This window comes from Numida meleagris, chromosome 1 (assembly GCF_002078875.1).
Source record: "Numida meleagris isolate 19003 breed g44 Domestic line chromosome 1, NumMel1.0, whole genome shotgun sequence".
NCBI lineage: Eukaryota > Metazoa > Chordata > Aves > Galliformes > Numididae > Numida > Numida meleagris.
In genome coordinates this window covers 1,292,839-1,310,249 of record NC_034409.1, presented here as the reverse complement: position 1 = coordinate 1,310,249, position 17,411 = coordinate 1,292,839, and the positions used below count along the sequence as shown (strand labels likewise).

At 50.5% G+C, this 17,411-nt stretch overlaps 2 protein-coding genes and 1 long non-coding RNA gene across 7 annotated transcripts in view; 1 reads left to right on the top strand and 2 right to left on the bottom strand.

Moving 5' to 3' along the window:
- The window catches only part of LOC110392217, a 3,264-nt gene extending 2,251 nt beyond the window's left edge, over nucleotides 1–1,013 (bottom strand). For 2 of the 4 annotated variants that reach the window (XR_002434252.1, XR_002434251.1), the window contains exons 1-2: nucleotides 577–926; nucleotides 439–464 (exon numbers count right to left, since the gene is read on the bottom strand). This is a non-coding gene — a long non-coding RNA (uncharacterized LOC110392217). Of the gene's footprint in view, nucleotides 1–438; nucleotides 465–576 lie in introns of all 4 variants that reach the window. The other 2 variants (XR_002434253.1, XR_002434254.1) reach the window with 2 other exon arrangements.
- LOC110392216 (calmodulin, striated muscle) lies at nucleotides 903–3,000 on the top strand. Its single transcript, XM_021384274.1, has 2 exons — nucleotides 903–1,403; nucleotides 1,593–3,000. The coding sequence occupies exon 1, from the start codon at nucleotides 934–936 to the stop codon at nucleotides 1,381–1,383; it is 450 nt and encodes a 149-aa protein (XP_021239949.1). The 5' UTR covers nucleotides 903–933; the 3' UTR covers nucleotides 1,384–1,403; nucleotides 1,593–3,000.
- Nucleotides 7,765–17,411, bottom strand: part of ASB13 (ankyrin repeat and SOCS box containing 13) — an 11,524-nt gene continuing 1,877 nt past the window's right edge. The window contains exons 1-6 of one of the 2 annotated variants that reach the window (XM_021384269.1): nucleotides 17,190–17,325; nucleotides 14,937–15,124; nucleotides 13,113–13,263; nucleotides 12,354–12,488; nucleotides 11,112–11,303; nucleotides 7,765–9,884 (exon numbers count right to left, since the gene is read on the bottom strand). In XM_021384269.1, coding sequence (XP_021239944.1) covers nucleotides 9,757–9,884; nucleotides 11,112–11,303; nucleotides 12,354–12,488; nucleotides 13,113–13,263; nucleotides 14,937–15,124; nucleotides 17,190–17,232 — 837 coding nt within the window. In that variant the 5' untranslated portion in view covers nucleotides 17,233–17,325 and the 3' untranslated portion in view covers nucleotides 7,765–9,756. Of the gene's footprint in view, nucleotides 9,885–11,111; nucleotides 11,304–12,353; nucleotides 12,489–13,112; nucleotides 13,264–14,936; nucleotides 15,125–17,189; nucleotides 17,326–17,411 lie in introns of those variants that run through there. The other variant, XM_021384270.1, reaches the window with a different exon arrangement.

The window sequence follows — 17,411 nt, the reverse complement described above, 5'->3', positions numbered from 1 at the left end:
GGATGGATGGATGGATGGATGGATGGATGGACGGATGGATGGATGGATGGGTGGACAGGTGGATGGGTGGACAGGTGGATGGACGGGTGGACGGGTGGACAGATGGACGGACGGACGGACGGATGGATGGATGGATGGATGGATGGATGGATGGATGGATGGGTGGGTGGATGGATGGACGGATGGATGGGTGGATGGATGGACGTATGGATGGATGGATGGATGGATGGATGGATGGATGGATGGATGGATGGATGGGTGGACGGATGGATGGATGGACGGGTGGCAGTGTGGTTGGGTGAATGGATGGACACATGGACAAATGGTTAGGCAACTGGATGGATGCATGAGTGGATGGACAGAGGGATGGATGGGTGGATGGCTGGCTAGTTGACTGGATGGATGGATGAACACGGGCAGGCGGGCAAAGAAACACACCTCATCACTGTGTGCTTCTGAAGTCCCTGATGTAAAAGATGAGCACCAAATGAAAGAACTCGACAAGGTGATTGACCCTCCTTCAGTCCACGATTAACCCCTCACTAACCAGGGCATGAGCCTGGCAATGAAACTCACCTGATGTACGGCCACGTCAGCTCCCAGGGGCCACGTGCCCGTGCTTGGGGAGCCCAGACAAGGTGTCATGGCTGACTCAGGTCCCCGTCAGCAAGGAGCACAAGGAGTACATCACAGCCGGGCTCTGCCTGGACCTGCACGAGCAAGGAGCAGGAAACCTCCTGCGTGCCCCAGCTCCTCCGCCTCCTCCTCCAGGAGAGGGAGGACAGAAGGGAGGAGGAGGCCTCGGGAGAAGGAGGACAAAGGGAGGAGGCTCTGGGAGCGGGAGAACAGGAAGGAGGAGGCCCCGTCCCCACCTCCCCGCCGGCGCTGCGTGCTGGGGCAAAGCCGCGTGCGAGCGGGGGAGCGTGGGACGCCATGGCCGAGCGGCTGTCGGAGGAGCAGATCGCTGAATTCAAGGAGGCTTTTTCCCTTTTCGATCGCGACGGCGATGGCTGCATCACCACGAAGGAGCTGGGCACCGTCATGCGCTCGCTGGGGCAGAACCCCACCGAGGCGGAGCTGCAGGACATGGTGGGAGAGGTGGACGCTGACGGCAGCGGCACCATTGATTTCCCCGAGTTCCTCTCATTGATGGCGAGGAAGATGAGGGACTCGGACAGCGAGGAGGAGATCCGCGAAGCTTTCCGTGTCTTCGACAAGGACGGTAACGGCTACATCAGCGCGGCGGAGCTGCGGCACGTCATGACCAACCTGGGCGAGAAGCTGACGGACGAGGAGGTGGACGAGATGATCAAGGAGGCAGATTGCAACAACGACGGGCAGGTCAACTACGAGGAGTTTGTGAGGATGATGACGGAGAAGTGACCTTCATTCCCGGCCCACAGGTAACTCATACCTAACCCCACGTGCTTGGAAAGCCCCGGGCCAAAGGGTCCATCCCACCACATGCAGTGGCACCCCGAATGCCTCATTCCCCACCCTTGACCACCTCCTGCATTGATGCTCAAGGCGATGGTTGGAAAAACCAATGTTTAAGGTGCTTTTTTAAAAATGTTCCTTCATTTTTTTCGTAGGGAAAACAGAGGCCACGGCTGCCCCCCAGCCCCTCCATCCCCTTCTGCCTTCTCTCTGCCATCCTGGGCTGAAAAATGATCTCTTATCCCAACGGGAGCATCGCCAACCTACGTCTATGTTGGATGCAGGCATTCCACCCCAGCAGGACAGGGCTTGGGTCATGACAGCTTGGGATGATGACAGACACTGGGGGGGACCCTCCTGCTTCCACCCTCGAGTTGTACCTCTTGTGTTCATAGAGGTGACAGCGGTCATTGAGCATCCACAAGAAACGTGCCGAGTCCAATAAAATGTCCCCCCATGTCTACCAGTGCTACCTTCTGCTTCTCTTTGGGACCACTACTAAGAAACCCCCCCTAAAAAGACACTACCCTGATGGGATGACAGGGCTGGGGACGAGACCTGACTTACCCCCATCCCTCTTCTCCCCATTTTTTCACCCCAGGGCTGCTCAGCACTCAGTTCCTGGGCTGTGGCCCTCCCCCTCCCAAAATACCACCCCTTTTGGAATCTGTTGGCTGCAATCTCTGGCTTCTCCCAAAGGAAGGGCATTGAGGGCTCTTTTATCTCTCTCCCCTCCCAAGAGGAGGGCTGGTAGATCCCTCTCTTAAACAAGGCAGAACAGAATTACCATAGTCCACCCCGCAGTGTTCCCTTGACTCAGTTTCCCCACAAAGCAGGTGAAACCCCACTGCAGCAACTCTCCCACCCTGGGGCTGGGAGGATTTCCTTTCTCAGTATGGAGGATTTGTAAAGAGAATCAATTTCAGTGAGTCTTATCAATGCTCCATCACTACCAAGCAAGCAGAGCAACGGTGTGAGCAGGGCATAACCATTCCGAGTGGGAAATCGCAGTTCTGGGGATGTACGACCCACATGAGGGTCTCAACTTTTTGGCAACCCCAAATGTTTTCCCAACATTGGGAAAAGCAGACGGGAATCTGCATGCTGGGATGGCTATGGCAGCGCTGAGCACACCCACGCTCACTCCACCCCGACCCAACAGCACCAACATTGGCGCTTTCACCACGCGCTCCCCTCTTGCTCACACACACAGCCCTGCAGAAAACACTAAAAGGGGAAAAATCAACGCCCTCCCCCCCCCCCCCCAAAAAAAAACAACTAATCCAGCACCATCAAGATAAGCCAAGGGGTCACACCAGGCTGTTGTATCCAAGGGCCTAAAATTAGACCTTCCCGAAAATGTGATTATTTATGAATGTGATGCTTCAGAGGCAAAACAGTGTGCTGTATTTTTAGGGCTGACCTTTTCTCCTTCTATTCCGGGGTTGTTTAATTACTGGCGCGTTTTCACGCTGATGATCCTGATCTGCTTTTCTTAATGATAGCCTTTAATGGGCGGATGGGCCACAGCCAGGAACGTTGGCCCCGCATCCTCGTCGTCAATTTTCATCCTGTGAAAAATGCTCAGTTTGCCCATTTCTCCCCTAATTTGGCTCCTGGGAGCACGGTGAGGTTTCCACTACCATCACGAAGGATCACTCAGGGATAGTGGAGTGGGACTTGGGGGGGGTCACTGGGAGATCTAGGTGGGACCTGGAGGATCCTTTGGGATAGGATCTGGCAAACCCTCTAACATGGAACCTGGGTGGGGATCACTTAGGGTAGGACACTGGAATCACTCGATGTGGTTCCAGGATGGGACCCAGGGGATCCCTTGGGATAAAAGCTGGGAGTCATCTAAGATGGGACCGGGGTAACCTCTTGGGATAAGACCTGGGAGATGATCTAAGATGGGATATGAGGGGATCACATGGGATGTGACATGTGGGATCCCTGAGGATGAAGCTTGGATGATTATCTGGAGTGGGACAACTGGGAAGGGACCTGGGGCATCCTCCAGCATGGGGCTTATGGGATCGCTTGAAATAGGATCTGGGGGTTCATATGGGGTGGCAAATGGGGAATCACTTGCAATGGAGCTTGAGGGATCTGTGGGCGTAAGACCCAGGGGTTCATCTAGGATGGGTCATGGGGACCACCTACAATGGTGGACCCCATGGAATAGGACCCAGAGGATCCCTTGGGATAGGACCTGGGGAAGCCCTCAGGATAGGACTTGGGAGGACCTCATTCCTGCCCTGACACGAGTCATGGGTCTTCTCTTTCCCAAAAATCCCATGGGGACACCGTGCATGGGTGAGGGGCTTAAAGCCCAACACCCCTCTTCACTCTGTGCCCCCATTTTCCTGCATCCCACAGCCTGTGTGGCACTGGGCAGAGTTTTTCTCTAAAATGTTGCCTTGGGGGATGTTTTTTTTTCTCTAAAATTATGGGATTTAGGAAATTATTTTTTTTCTAACATTATGGGGTTTTGGAGATTGTTTTCTCTAAAATTGTGTTTTTAGGAGATAAGCAACCCCAAAGCCCCCCAGAAACCTTAACCAAGGAGGTGGGAGATGGGAAATGCTTCAGCTCTGGTGTTGCTGCATCAGACCCAAATTCTTCCCAGTTATTTATTTTAGCAAAAGAGGCATTTAAATAACATTTCAGCCATGGGGCTGCAAAAACACTTCGAGTAAATGGAGAGGAACAACACTGCAGCCCTATCTTCAGCACAGGAAGGAATGGGGAACTTTGCTGAGCACTTCTAAAGGACATGAAAAAAAGAGGATGTGAAAGAATGAGGCTGCAGAAAAGGGAGGTTGTAGAAAATGAGAGTGCTAAAAAGCGGGGAAAAGTCCTTTTCTGCAGCTCCAAGCCTCAGGCAGAGGGATGCCCACAGGAGAGAGCTGAGCTGGGTTGAGTTCATAGAACAGAATCATAGAATCATCAAGGTTGGAAAAGACCTCCGAGATCATCCAGTCCGACTGCCCACCTACCACCAATATTTCCACACTAAACCATGTCCCTGATGATCTTCCAACCTAAGCCAAGTGTTACCCTTATGGGACCAGAAGATGGGACAAGTTGGGTCAGAAAAGAGAATGTGGGACCTGGAGAGGGGACAAGAAGTTTCACTACTTCAAGGGATGTCATCCAAGTTTGGCACCAAGGGAAAATGCTGGGATTTGGCTTTATCAGCCAAAAAAAGTAGCTCCATGCAAGAAACCCCACAAGAGTTAATGGAGTTGGGGAAGTGGCCACCATCGGAGCTGCTCCAGGCTCCATCCCTGCACATTGGGGCATTTAATGGGAAATAAATCACATTGTGAGCTCAACCACCACCACTTCATGTTGGGAGCCCTCCAGAACAGGGGGGAATTTGGGGCTTTTTCCATCTTTTCTTGCCCTGGGATCAGGAGGGCCCCCCTGTCCTGGGAGTCCCCATTACATGAGGACTGTTCAGGCTTGCACAGCTTTCACTCATTTCCCAGTTTTCTTCCCCCAAAACACACCACGTCTCCATGTTGCGAGCTGAGATCAGAGGGAATTTTATTACTGACAGATCTGAGGAACCTGAAAAAGCTTTTGAAATGTGGAGAACTGAAGCCCGGAGCTAGGAAAGAGCCCAGCTGCTTTGCAGGATTTGTCATTTTCCAGCCAGGTTTTCTCTTGCAATTGATTGATATATTGGGGCATTTCTGGTGGCGTTCTCTGATGGAGTGACAGCATTGTCAGACAAAGGGAAGGCAACTGAAGTAGTCTACCTGGACTTGTGCAAGGCCTTTGACATGGTCCCGTACCACATCCTTATCTCCAAATGGGAGAGATGTGGGTTTGAAGGGTGGATAAAGAGCTGGTTGGAAGGTTGTAGCCAAAGGGCTGTGGTCAATGGCTCGATGTTCAGGTGGAGCTGGTGATGAGTGGTGTCCCCCATGGGTCTCTCTTGGGACCGGTGCTCTTCAGCATCTTTATCAGTGATACAGGTGGTGGGATTGTGTGTACCCTCAGCAAGTTTGCAGGTGAAAGCCCCTGGTAAAGGGGATGGAACTAGATCTTTGAGGTCTCTTCCAACCCAAGCCAGCCTATGACCCAACACTGCCACCACAGCATCGTTAAAAGACATTTTAATGACTGTGCAGGAAACCTCAGTTCATGCCTATGGGACAGGCGCCATCTTCTTGCAAGTGGCTGCAAAATCACTTTTTCCTTTACGCGACGGAGGGAGGTGATGAATTGGGTGTGTTCTCACACAGGTAAACACTTGAGATCTTCAGTGTTCTGTCGTTGTTTTTTTTTTTTAAACGAAGAGGTAGAAGGCATATTTCATGCTCGTGCTTGCTCAGAGCATGATGCAATGGGTGCCACGTCCAGAGGACACTGAGGGCTTTGTTTGCTGCTGCTGAGATTTGGGCAGCGCTTGGGCTTTGAATGTGCAAAGTGCCCTGAAAATATTAAATAAAAAATGAAGAAACTCTGTGCTCTTCCATTCCCCACCCATGGTCTCTATGATGTTCAGGAGTCCCATTCAGCTTGGGATATTCTGTGATTCTATGACTGTATGACTCTTTAAGCTGAGAATCAACAACATTTTCTCTGCAACTCTGGGCACAATTCCTTCATTCATGCAGGGGGAGAAAGATGAATCCCCTCCACCTCTTCCAGGCAAAGCAATGGTTGTGTGCAGTACAAGGAGTTAATTCTTTGGAGCCATAAGGCTTTCTTCCAAGGCACCAGCTTGAGTCACACCTTGTTTTTCCTGGACCCACTTCACAAAGTTGGTGGGAAGCTGCTAGGATCGAGTTCCCCGCTGCAAGCGGAGCAAGGCTGAGTGTCAGGAACAGCAAAGTGCTGTTTGCACCTGGATTCCTCCAAATATTAGGTGGAAGTGGGGTTATTTTGGAGCCCTGGATGCATAACAGAGGTGGAAGGCAGGAAGGAGAAACCCACAGGAGAGAGGAAGAGGATTGAAATGGTAAACTGGACGTGCAGTTTGGGGCTTGGGTTCTTCCTTGGCTCTGGGAGCCCAGGAAGGGCACGCATGAAAGCAGCACAGACCTGGTGGGTTTGGGTTTGTTTGCATTGGGTTCATGCCTTGATTTGACGTTCAGATTAAAGAGTGGAAGAACTCAAATTGCAGCCAGAACATTAAAATGAAAGCAAAGGGTGTAGCCCCAGCAGAGCCAGCTGTGGAGTTGCACAGAACCTGAAGTTCAGACGGTCTCCTTCCTTTGCAGCACTCCCCAAACTCTTTGCCAACCCATAGGTACTGAAGCAGCACTGGCCAGTCCCTATAAACTCAGCATGAATTGGGGATTGGGGATGGTCCAAGTTTTCCAGCCCCTGTCGGACCTGCCAGAGTCAAAGAAGAGTGCAAGAAAAGAGCAGATATGGTACTGAGGGACATGGTTGGTGGGCACAGTGGGGATGGGTTGATGGTTAGACTTGATGATCTTAGTGGTCTTCTCCAACCTTAATGATTCTAAGTCTCACAGATGAGATGCATACAGCTTGCAGCAGATAAGGCCACCTGGGCCCTTCTTTCTTATACATGTAAGAGAAACAGTACAAAAATAACCAGAGGAGGAATTTCTTGGGGGGCAGCTGTGACTGCCCATCCAAGCCCCTTACAGTGCTGCTGCCAAAGAGGGTTAAAAGCATCACCACAGCTGCAAGAGCAGCTGGCTATTCATTACCTGCAATGTGATGGTGCATGAGGCAGCAGGATGACCTGATGGGACACAGCATGCCACGTCTACGCTCTCCATGTTGCCTTGCATGTGATTCCAAGTCGTCCACATGTGTCTCACATCAAGCAGAGCTGTGCAGTAATGCTCCAGGGATGGATCAGCGAAAGCAGAGCACTGGGGATGGCAATTTGCAGGTCAGCACAGACTGCAATATAAATGTTACCCTTCCCATCTAGCTTAGATCCCCATTTTAGGGCAATGCTACCTCCAAAGCTTCTAATTTTCATTTTAATTTGGGGTGGCTGCAGAGGTTTCCAGCTGTCCAGACTATACCTGCAGCCAGGGTGACTCCTGCAGGAGCTCCCCCCAAAATTGCAGTCTGACATGTTAATGGAAGCCAAAACTTTGCATTGGTTTAACTTTGCATTTACTTTGTCTTTGAGCTGTAAAACGCAATGGCTCAGAAGATGCTTCACAGCCAGCTGAGAAAACCCTGCAGGATTTAAAGAACCGAGGGCTGGATGGGATGGATAAAGAGCATCACCGTGGTCTCAGGTCTGCATCCATCAGCAGCGTCTCTTAAAACCAAACTTTACAAACCTATTATGGAGGCAACTGATAGGAAAAAAAAGGAAGATGACAGAAAAAGGAACTGGTCGTTTTATTCTTGCTTGTGCCAGGAGCCTTTTGTACATTGGAAACTTGGATTTTACCATTTCACCAGCTTAGGCAATGTTAAAAAAAAGCAGCGAGGGATTTGAATCGGAACCAAGAGGAAGGGTTTTCACCCCAGAATACTGAAAGGCGAGTGCTTTCCTAACACAGATTTACCTGTAAGGGCAAGCATTTGGGGCAGAGGAAGCTTGTGCTGCAAGATACAATACAAAACCTTTATCTTAACAATCACAGGGGTGAATCTCACTCCAGAGCTTCCCTGAGCTTCTTGGCAACTTCACATTTCTTCTATGGCAGACATAAAACTCCAGATAGAATAATAAACAGATAATCCCATAAAAAGCACAGTCTCAGAAGGTTTCCTGTCCCAGTTCTACATGATATCACACTGCAAAAAAACAAAAAGCAACGAAGGGGTATGTGGGGAATGAGCCTAGCCAAAAATTATTAAAAAAAATAATAATAATAATCTGCTGGTCACCATTAAAGTGCATTCAGTTCCACCTCAGCTCTTGAACCCTGTGCTTATGCTATTTTGCCCTGCCATGGTAGCTGCAGGAGCATGAGAGCTCACAAGCTGCAGGCAGGAGGCAAGCTACCATTCATCCTTCACAGCATGGAGGATGCTGAGAGCCCTGAGTTCGCTTGATCCCACGTCAGCCAGAGGATTTCTTGACCTTTACTGTTATTTAAAGGAGGAATTTGCTCTCATCACAGCGCTAAAGGACCTGGCATCAGGGAGCTCCGTCCCTTTCATCCCGTGGTATGTAACGTCTCATCTGGAAGGAAGATAACAATTTCAGCTCTGCTTATATAAACGTCACCCTGGAGGTTTAAATCACACAAGTACAAAGTTGCAAAGCACCTACTGGAGCCAAAAGACTCGAGCACAACGCTCAGCAGTGCACTACCCTGCTGCCAAGCTCCAGAGAGGTTCCAGAACCAAGGGACAAACTCAGAAGGGAAAAAAATCCCAAATCCCAGGGCAGAGCCCTTCTATTACCTCTCACACGTGGGTCTATGCCACAGGGATTAGATGGACCACTACTTCAGGGGTGTGCCTTTGCCATACAGAGTTCTGCACTTTGGGCATCACTGGGCAGCCCATCTGCCTCTTATTGCACGTAAAAGCAACAAATAGGTCACAGTGGCTCAGGGTAAGTGGAGAAATATTCTTTGGGACCAGCTATGTGGAAGGAAGCTTCCTGGGACATGCAGAGAGACCTGTCTCCTGCTTGGGCTTCAAGGGGAGACGTAAAGACATCCTATAGGAGCGTGACAGTACAAGCTGGCTCATCTTCAGCAAGGACTGGGGACTTAATTTGCCTCCAGCTGGAGCACACAGGTCACTCAAGACTTATTCCTTGGCATTGACACTGACAGTAATCACTCGAGTTATTAACAGAGAGGTGGGCTCCAGCATTCCCAGTTCAGAGACAAGCACATCCACATCCAGGGTATCACCTCCAAATCCCTTTGCAGGCAAGCAGAGACAGGTGCCCCAAAGAAGCTGTGTATCATCCAAACACAGGCATCTAAAACAGGAGGGATGAATCATGCTCTGGAAGTATCTGTTTCTCTCCACTGCCTGCAAAGGGAGCCTGGCTGGATCGTACAGAGATGTATTTAGGCTGGAGACAGCTAAAATTAGGCAAGACAAATCCCATGCACAGAGGGAGCACTACAGCCTGAAACACAGTGACAGCCAAACAGAACACCCTGGGAGAGGCTGTAGCCCCAGCTCAGCACCACACCTTGCCTAAGGTTGCCTGTGCCCAAACAGTCCCTCAGAGAGAAGGGGACGGGGTGTGAAGCGCTGCCTCATAAATACTATTTACACCGGTTTGCTTAAATTAAAATTCATTTCTCGTGGGGGAGGTAGAAGAGAAAAGAGACGGATCCTTCACGTTGTGCAATCTAAAGACAGTGTCCTTCCCGGCCACCTTGGTGCCTGTCAGTTGTAGGACAGGTACTGGATTAACCGCTGAGGGATGTTGAGCTTGGCGATCTTCTCCAGGGCTCGCTGCCCAGCAGCCTTCCTCACCGTCACCCTGCAGAGCTGGGACAGGCTCAGAGGCGTTTCTGAAAGGAGAAAAGAGGGCACAAAGTGAGTGCTGCAGCTCAGCAGGTGGCTGAGCATCCAGTTGTGCACGCACTGAATTATCGGCTCTGATCCACATTCAAGACTCAGATTGCCCTTAGTAATGGCGCACTGAGCCTCAGCAGTGGCACAGACAGGAATAAAACCTACTTCCAGCACTGCTCTACTGCTTTGTTTCTCCACCTAAGGACTACATTAACTGATTGCTCTGCTCAGAGCTCCAATAAAGTGCTCGATCCCCTTCCAGACAGCCCCAACCTGCAGCCTCAATCCCAGACGTCGATGCATGGTTACGATCGGGCACTTTGCTCTGGATGGAGCAGACCTACGAAGCTGCTGTCCCTACAACCACAACCTCAACAACCACCAGCATCCAAGATCAGCATCTGTCCTGGATCTAGTCCTGAATTTAACGATGCAAGCCGCAAAAAAGTAATGCTATTAAAGTTGTCACAGTACCGTTACAACAGCGTGCGTTTAAGAGCAGCTACACAGGCAGCTCTGCCAGCTGGGTTGTCAGGGCAGTAAACTCTGACAAGGTATAACAAGTATTTATGGCATTGTAGAGCTCAGCCTCTTCACCCAGATCAGCTGCAGCCAGAACAGCATGCCTGGCTGCAACCTGAGAGCAATTCAGAGAGACTCCTATGAGAGAATCATCAGTTTTCAGGTGCTCACTACGAAAAGGAATGTCAAGCCAGGAAATATTTTTAGGGTCATCTTAGTGCAGTGGTTTGAGCAGCAGCCTGTAAACGCATGCAAGGGTCTGTGAATTATTCCTCTGAGGTCCTCAGAGGGTCCCCACGACCTAAAGCCATTCTCAAACCTCAGTCAAATGTCTCCTCAAAAATCTGACAGCCAGCGCAGCTGAAGTTGAACGTGTTCCCTGCCCCAAATACAATGAGTTTTCATCTGGGTGATTTCCTCGATCCGATTTAATGTACCAAAGTGTACGTGCTCATGCTGACACATGACAGCAACCTGAACTCAATGAGGGCAAGACTTGGACTATCTTACCTCTGTCACTCAGCCAGCACTACGAAGAGCTAGCCTACAGCCAGCTGGCTTACATTGATCACCAAGAGCTCTAAACCTGCCTAGGAAGATGATCAGGGATCTACAAATCAAAGTGGACCGAGAATCTTGATATGGAGCAATAGAGTTGGCAGCCACTGAATTCCCAGGGCAGGGGATCACGTTTCACTCACTTTCATAGTACTCAAAGCATTTTGCTGTGGGACTGCTTCTCAGGGTGTAATCTGACGGCTTCTTTCCTCTGTTGTCCCTTGCATAGATATTCCCTCCAAACTCAATCAGCATTTCCACCAGATCGACGTTCTTCACTTTTGCTGCGTGGTGGAGGGCCGTCTCGTGAAGTTTAGCAGCGTTCACATTTGCCCCTGAGACCAGAAAGGAAAACAAACCTGTTTATGAAAGCCTCATCTGACCCAAATGTTAAGGAGTGGTTTTAAGTGGGGAACAAAATCCTATTAACACAAGTATGAGTGGCTAGAAAGAGATCCAAACCAAACAGCACAAACAGGAAACCAAACTGCTGAACAAGTTCTCAGTGCTGGCAGCGCGTGAGTTTTCTTCTCTGGCTTTGTTTTCCTTGTAGAGAAAGGATTTTAGTCAATGTTACTGAGTAAATAAGCTGCTGAGTGTGAAGTTCAGAGCTGCTTCCTGAACCTGCGCTGCCTGAAGCCAGCAGAGAGCCATTCCCAGTCACCCCAGTGGAGTGCTCACACTCAAGGCAAACAGTGATGTCCTTGTTAACCACTGGATGTGGGAGCTCGCCATCGGACACAACTGCAGGATCAAGTGTTTTCTGGGGAATCAATCAGTGCAATCTGAAGATGGGTGCCCAAGACAAGGAACTGGAGGGATAGAAAACAGATTGGCTTAGCTACGTAATTTCTAGACAACGAACACTGAAAAAGCCGAATCCTCCCTGGGCCAAATCACTTCACGGTAAGCATAGGCAAATACAAGAAGCCCAGCTCCAAGTGAGCAGCATGAAAACTGGGAGATGAAACCTGGAGTGTGTAATGCTGACTTGAAAAGCCAGTAAACTCACCCGGGCGTAACGCTAAGCAGATCTCCCAGAGGCATGAGGTGACCTCATCTCTGCTTTTTTGCACATCATCAAACCCTAACATCTCTCTCTAATATTTATGTAAGGCCATGCAACCACGTCAACAAAACTGAAAGTGTGTACACCAGCTGCTATCACTGAAATGTTGTTCCAGAGGGCTAAAGCCTTCTGATTTTCATTGAAAGAGGGAGAACGGAATGAGGTTTTGCTCGAGTAAATGCCAAACTTTTCTCCTTTGCCATCTATGTCATGCTGGGAACGAATAAGCTCTTGGGCAAGAACGTCACAGTGGAGCATGAGGAGAGAAACACTGCACACCCTCACCACCCCACAACAAACCCCACAGCTGCCCTACCTGCCTTAAGCAGCAACTTCACGCAGTCCAGATGCTCCCTGGCACAGGCCACGTGCAGGGGAGTCCCAAAATGGCAGTCGTGAGCCTCCAAGTTGGCACCGACGTCTATGAGGAGCTGCACACAATCGGAGCTACCTTTAGAAAGGGAAGATCTGAGTCAGAAGAAAGAATCCAGCTCAAACAGGAGCACCTGGCACGATGAGAGCGGCGCCAGCCAGGAGCAGCTTGTTTAATACTTGGGGTGATGGATGCAAAATAGAAATGCTTGTAAGGCAGATGCTGTACCATAGGACAGAGGCTGAGACCAGGGCACAAGAAATACTTACATCTGCACGGCATTAAGTTAGAGCTAATGGTCAAACCAACCTGACTCCAAGGGCTGGCACTAAGCAGCCTGTGGTTTGCAGAGCTGGGTGTAGGGCTGAATGAGCCCTGGGTGGATGAGATTACCTTCGAGACCACAACAGCCTTTATTTTTCCATGTGACTTAAGGCACTTTACCAACACGGAGTCTTAGGAAAAAGGCTTAACAGGAGAAAACTAAGCAGGAGCTGACAGTTTAGGCTGGCTTCTGCAGTTTTCCCCTCTTGAGAAGATGGTATTTTATCTGCCTAAGATCTGATCCCATGCCCGTCATGTGGGATGAAAGCACCCAACACAAGGGGCTGCTTTATTCCCCCAGCACCACCGTGCTTTGCATTCTGAGTTCACTCTCCAAGCTGCAAATAACCATGCAAGGACAAGACCAAGCCAGCTTACCATTCATGCAAGCTTCGTGAAGAGGGGAGGCTGTGTACAGGGGAGGGTTCACCTTGGCACCGTGGGACAGCAGCACTTTCACACACTCAATGCTCCCCGAGGCGCAGGCGTCGCAGAGTGGAGTGCTGCCATCAATATTCCTGGCGTCCACCTCCAAGGAAGAAGAAATGTTACATGCTCACTTTACGCTGCTGTGGGGGAGCATCCTCTTGACTACATTTTTAATTCTGTTACCCCTAGCCCAGGAAATAGTTGGTGACACTCCCAGCAACCTGGCTGGTGCTGTTTCTGTCACTCCCAGGGCACAGACAGATGCACACTGATGTCAGAGAATCATAGAATGGCTTAGGTTGGAAGAGTCCTTGAAGATCATCAAGCTCCAACCCCCTGCCATGTTGCAGGGTTGCCAGCCAATTGATCAGGCAGCCCAGGGACACCTTGAACACCTCCAGGAATGTCACAAGTAGCTGCCACAGTTCAGGACGTTCCCTCTCTCCCAGTGTTTCCCTGTTGCTCTCCTGCTGAACACCACAAGTGCTGCAGCTGAGCCAGCATAGCACGATGTACAAGTGCTCCTTGTCCGTGCTGGTGCAAAGTCTGGCTTTGTCATGGGCTGACTATGCAATGAGGAGCACAGTGCACACATACAGAGAGCACACGTGATCAGTTTCACCGGGTTCACTCTGAGGACAGCCACCTTCAGTGTGTGAGATGTCACAACCCACTGAAGACTGTTTTAGCAGATTCTTTTCTGTGTAATAAAATGTAAGTAAGAAGAGAAGAAACTTCAGAATAAGTGTAAATCTCACCATGTTCCCTGCTCCACTTCTAGCCTTAGAATCATAGAATCACAGAATTGTTTGAGCTGGAAGGAACCCTTAAAGGCCATCTAGTCCAACTTCCCTGCACTGAACAGGGACACCTACAGCTTGATGAGGTGCTCAGAGCCCCATCCAGCCTGACCTTCAACATCTCCAAGGGCAGGGTATCCACCACCTCTCTGAACCTTGGTTCATCCCAGCTGGCTATAGATACTTGAGTCATCTCAATTAGGTTACCCCAGGCTCTGCCAATCGTCAGTGTGGAGAGAGGGAGGGAGAACTATTTCCAGGCAGTTGTTTAAATCCTCAACAAGTTCCAACACCCTCTGAAGAGGCGTGCCTCCCTCTGCTGACCATCAGGAAAGCCCAGGGTGACTCAGGCTGCCTCTTCATAGAATCACAGAATGGTTTGGGTTGGAAGGGACCTTTCAGATCATCTAGTTCCAACCCTGTTTCTATAGGCAGGGACACCTCCCTCTTACACCAGGCTGCTCAAAGCCCCACCCAGCTTGGCTTTGAATGCTACCAGGGAGGGGGCATTCACAATTCTTAATACACCAACAAAGAGTCTAGAGCCAGATGGAGTGAATCCAGACCCCAGAAATAAGTTCAGACACCAACACAAAGTGGACTTTCAGAGAATTGTTTTTCTAGGTTTGGGTAAAACCTGGCTCTGAGCAACTTGATCAAGCTGTAGGTGGCCCTGTTTACTGCAGAGGAGTTGGACTAGATGACCTTTAAGGGTCCCTTCCAACTCAAAAGATTCTATGATTCTATGAATATCATCCTACAGCACTACTTGGGTCTCCTCTTGACCTCAATGCAAGATGAGAGCGTAGCAACAGCGCTGTAGCGACAGCATGGATCACAGAATCATAGAAAAACCCAAGCTGGAAGAGACCTAAAAGGATCACAGCGTCCAGATCCTACACGGATGCCACAGCAAGTACCCATCTACAGCATGGGGGCTTGGTTTCCAGCTGGATCACAACTGAGCACTCACCTGGGCCCCTGCAGCCAAGAGCAGTTTGACACACTGTGTCTGCCCTCGCAGGCTCGCCTCGTGCAGCGGGGTGATAGAGTCATAGGTGACGGCGTTGACGCAGGCTCCGCTCTCTATCAGCTGTTGCAGCTGCAGGATTTCTCCCTGCCTGGCTGCTTCGTGAACCGGGGTTCGATCGACCCAGAAGCCTACAGAGGGGAAAAAAAGAAATGAGTTTTTTTTTTTTTAAAAGTACACACGCAGCGGAAAGGAGATTCTGTGCTGGAGAAAAGCAGCTCTGCTGGCGTGGGAACACAGGCTGGGAACAAGAATCACAGACTCATAGAAACATAGAATGGCTTGGGTTGGAAATGACCTTAAAGATTATCTAGTTTGAACCCCTAAGAAGAAAGAGATGGGAATAAGAAACTTATTTTGTACTGTGTCCCCAGTCCAGCATGCAGTGCTTTGCATACAAACCTCCAGTGAGGTCTGGATTCACCCCACTGTGTTCACAGATAATCAGCACTAGGAGCAACGTCCTCCCTGTCTCCATCTAAAATCACTGGAAATGGGATGTTAGCAATGGGAAAAGCACAGTCCCACCTATTTTCACACCACCTTCAGCAAGGTAAGCTTGTTCTCTCTCCAAAAACACGCACCTCAGTGTTCTGCCAAAGCAGGGTTTAGAGGAGCAGCCTGGTGCTGCTTGCTTTCAGGTCAATGACATCAACCATTGGCAAGTGACACCTCAAAACTACAGCTCCTCCCAAACTACATCTCTGTAAAACCTGTTTCAAGGCAAGTACTCACAGCTATGGAATGGGACAGAAAGGGCAGAGATGAGCAGAAGCCTCAGCTTACAGAGTTTTAGGATGATTTCATAGAATCATAGAATCTTTTGAGTTGGAAGGGACCCTTTAAGGTCATCTGGTCCAACTCCTCTGCAATGAACAAGGACACCTACAGCTCCATCAGGTGCTCAGAGCCCCACCCACCCTGACCTTCAATTCCTCCATGGATGGAGCGTCCACCACCTCTCTGGGCAACCTGCTCTAGTGCTTCACTACTGTAAAAGACTTTTTCCTTATCTCTCATCTAAGTCTCTCCCTCTTGGCATATTCAGCCAGTTTGTTTGAGTCCTCCTGGGGAGATGTGGGAAGACTTTGTGTTTGGATTCATTGAACATCATGAGGTTCTCCTGGGTGCACTGCTTGAGCCAGTCTAGGGCTCTCCGGATGCCATCCCATCCCTTAGGCATGTTGATCACATCACACAGCTCGGTGTCACCCACAGACTTGCTGAGGGTGCACCCATCCCGCTGTTGATGTCATTGATGAAGATATCAAGGGGCACCGGTCCCAGCACTGACCCCAGAGGGACACCATGCATCACTGATCTCCATCCGGACACCGAGCCACTGACCACCACTCTCTGAGCACAATCTTGCAACCAGTTCCTCATCCATCCAACAGTCCACCCATTACATCCATATCTTTCCAGTTTCCACAGAACCGTTAGGGTTGGAAGGACCATAAAGATCACCCAGTCCAACCATCAACCCATTGCCTGTGATTGCTCTAGACCATGCTTCTCAGTGCTACATCTCCACGTTTCTTGAACACCAAAGCATCACCCCTCTTTCTGAGTAGCTTTTCCTAATATTCAACCTGAACCTCCCCTAGTGCAACTTAAGGCCTTCACCTCTCGTGCACGGCACCGAGGGGGTCTGAGGAGCAAGGAACGCTACCAAAGCCATCAAGTCAGGTTGGATATGGGGATGGGTTGGCGGCTGGACTCGATCTTGGAGCTGCCATTGTCTCGGCCTCACTGGTGGGCTGTGGCCTCTGCTCTCAGGACTTCATATAATCTTGAAGGTTGGAAACAACCACAGAGATCACAGAGTCCAGCCCCAGCCCACCCCCACCATGCCCACTAACTACATCCCTCCGTGCTACATCTCCATGCTCCTTGAACACCTCCAGGGACGGTGACCCCCCCCTCCACCTCCCTGGGCAGCCTCTTCCAATCCCTGACCGCTATTTCAGTGAAGAAATTGCTTTTAATATCCAACCTGAACCTCCCTGGCACATCTTAAGGCCATCACCTCTCGTCCTACGGCCCCACCAGCAGCACAGTCTCTCCCACAGGATGGTTAATCAGGGCCCCAACGTTCCCCTCCCTTCCCCTCCCCCAAAATTCCCCCAAAGCACAGTGCAGCCGCCCTCCACCCCCTCCACACAGCCCACCCTCGCTCCCCCCGGCCCCACGCACTGATGTCACCCCGCAGCGAGGCGCTGCCCCCGGGGATCGCCATGGCCCCAAAAGCGCCGGGGACGCTCCAATGTTCGGCGGTCCGCCCCGGAACCGCCCCCCGCTCCGCCCCGCCCCGCACCGGGGGACGCTGGGAGCTGTAGTGCGGGGGGAGGGGAAAGGGGCTACTGGTGTGTTGGGAGAAGGGCGTATAGTGGTGTATAGGGGGGTACTGGTGTGTGG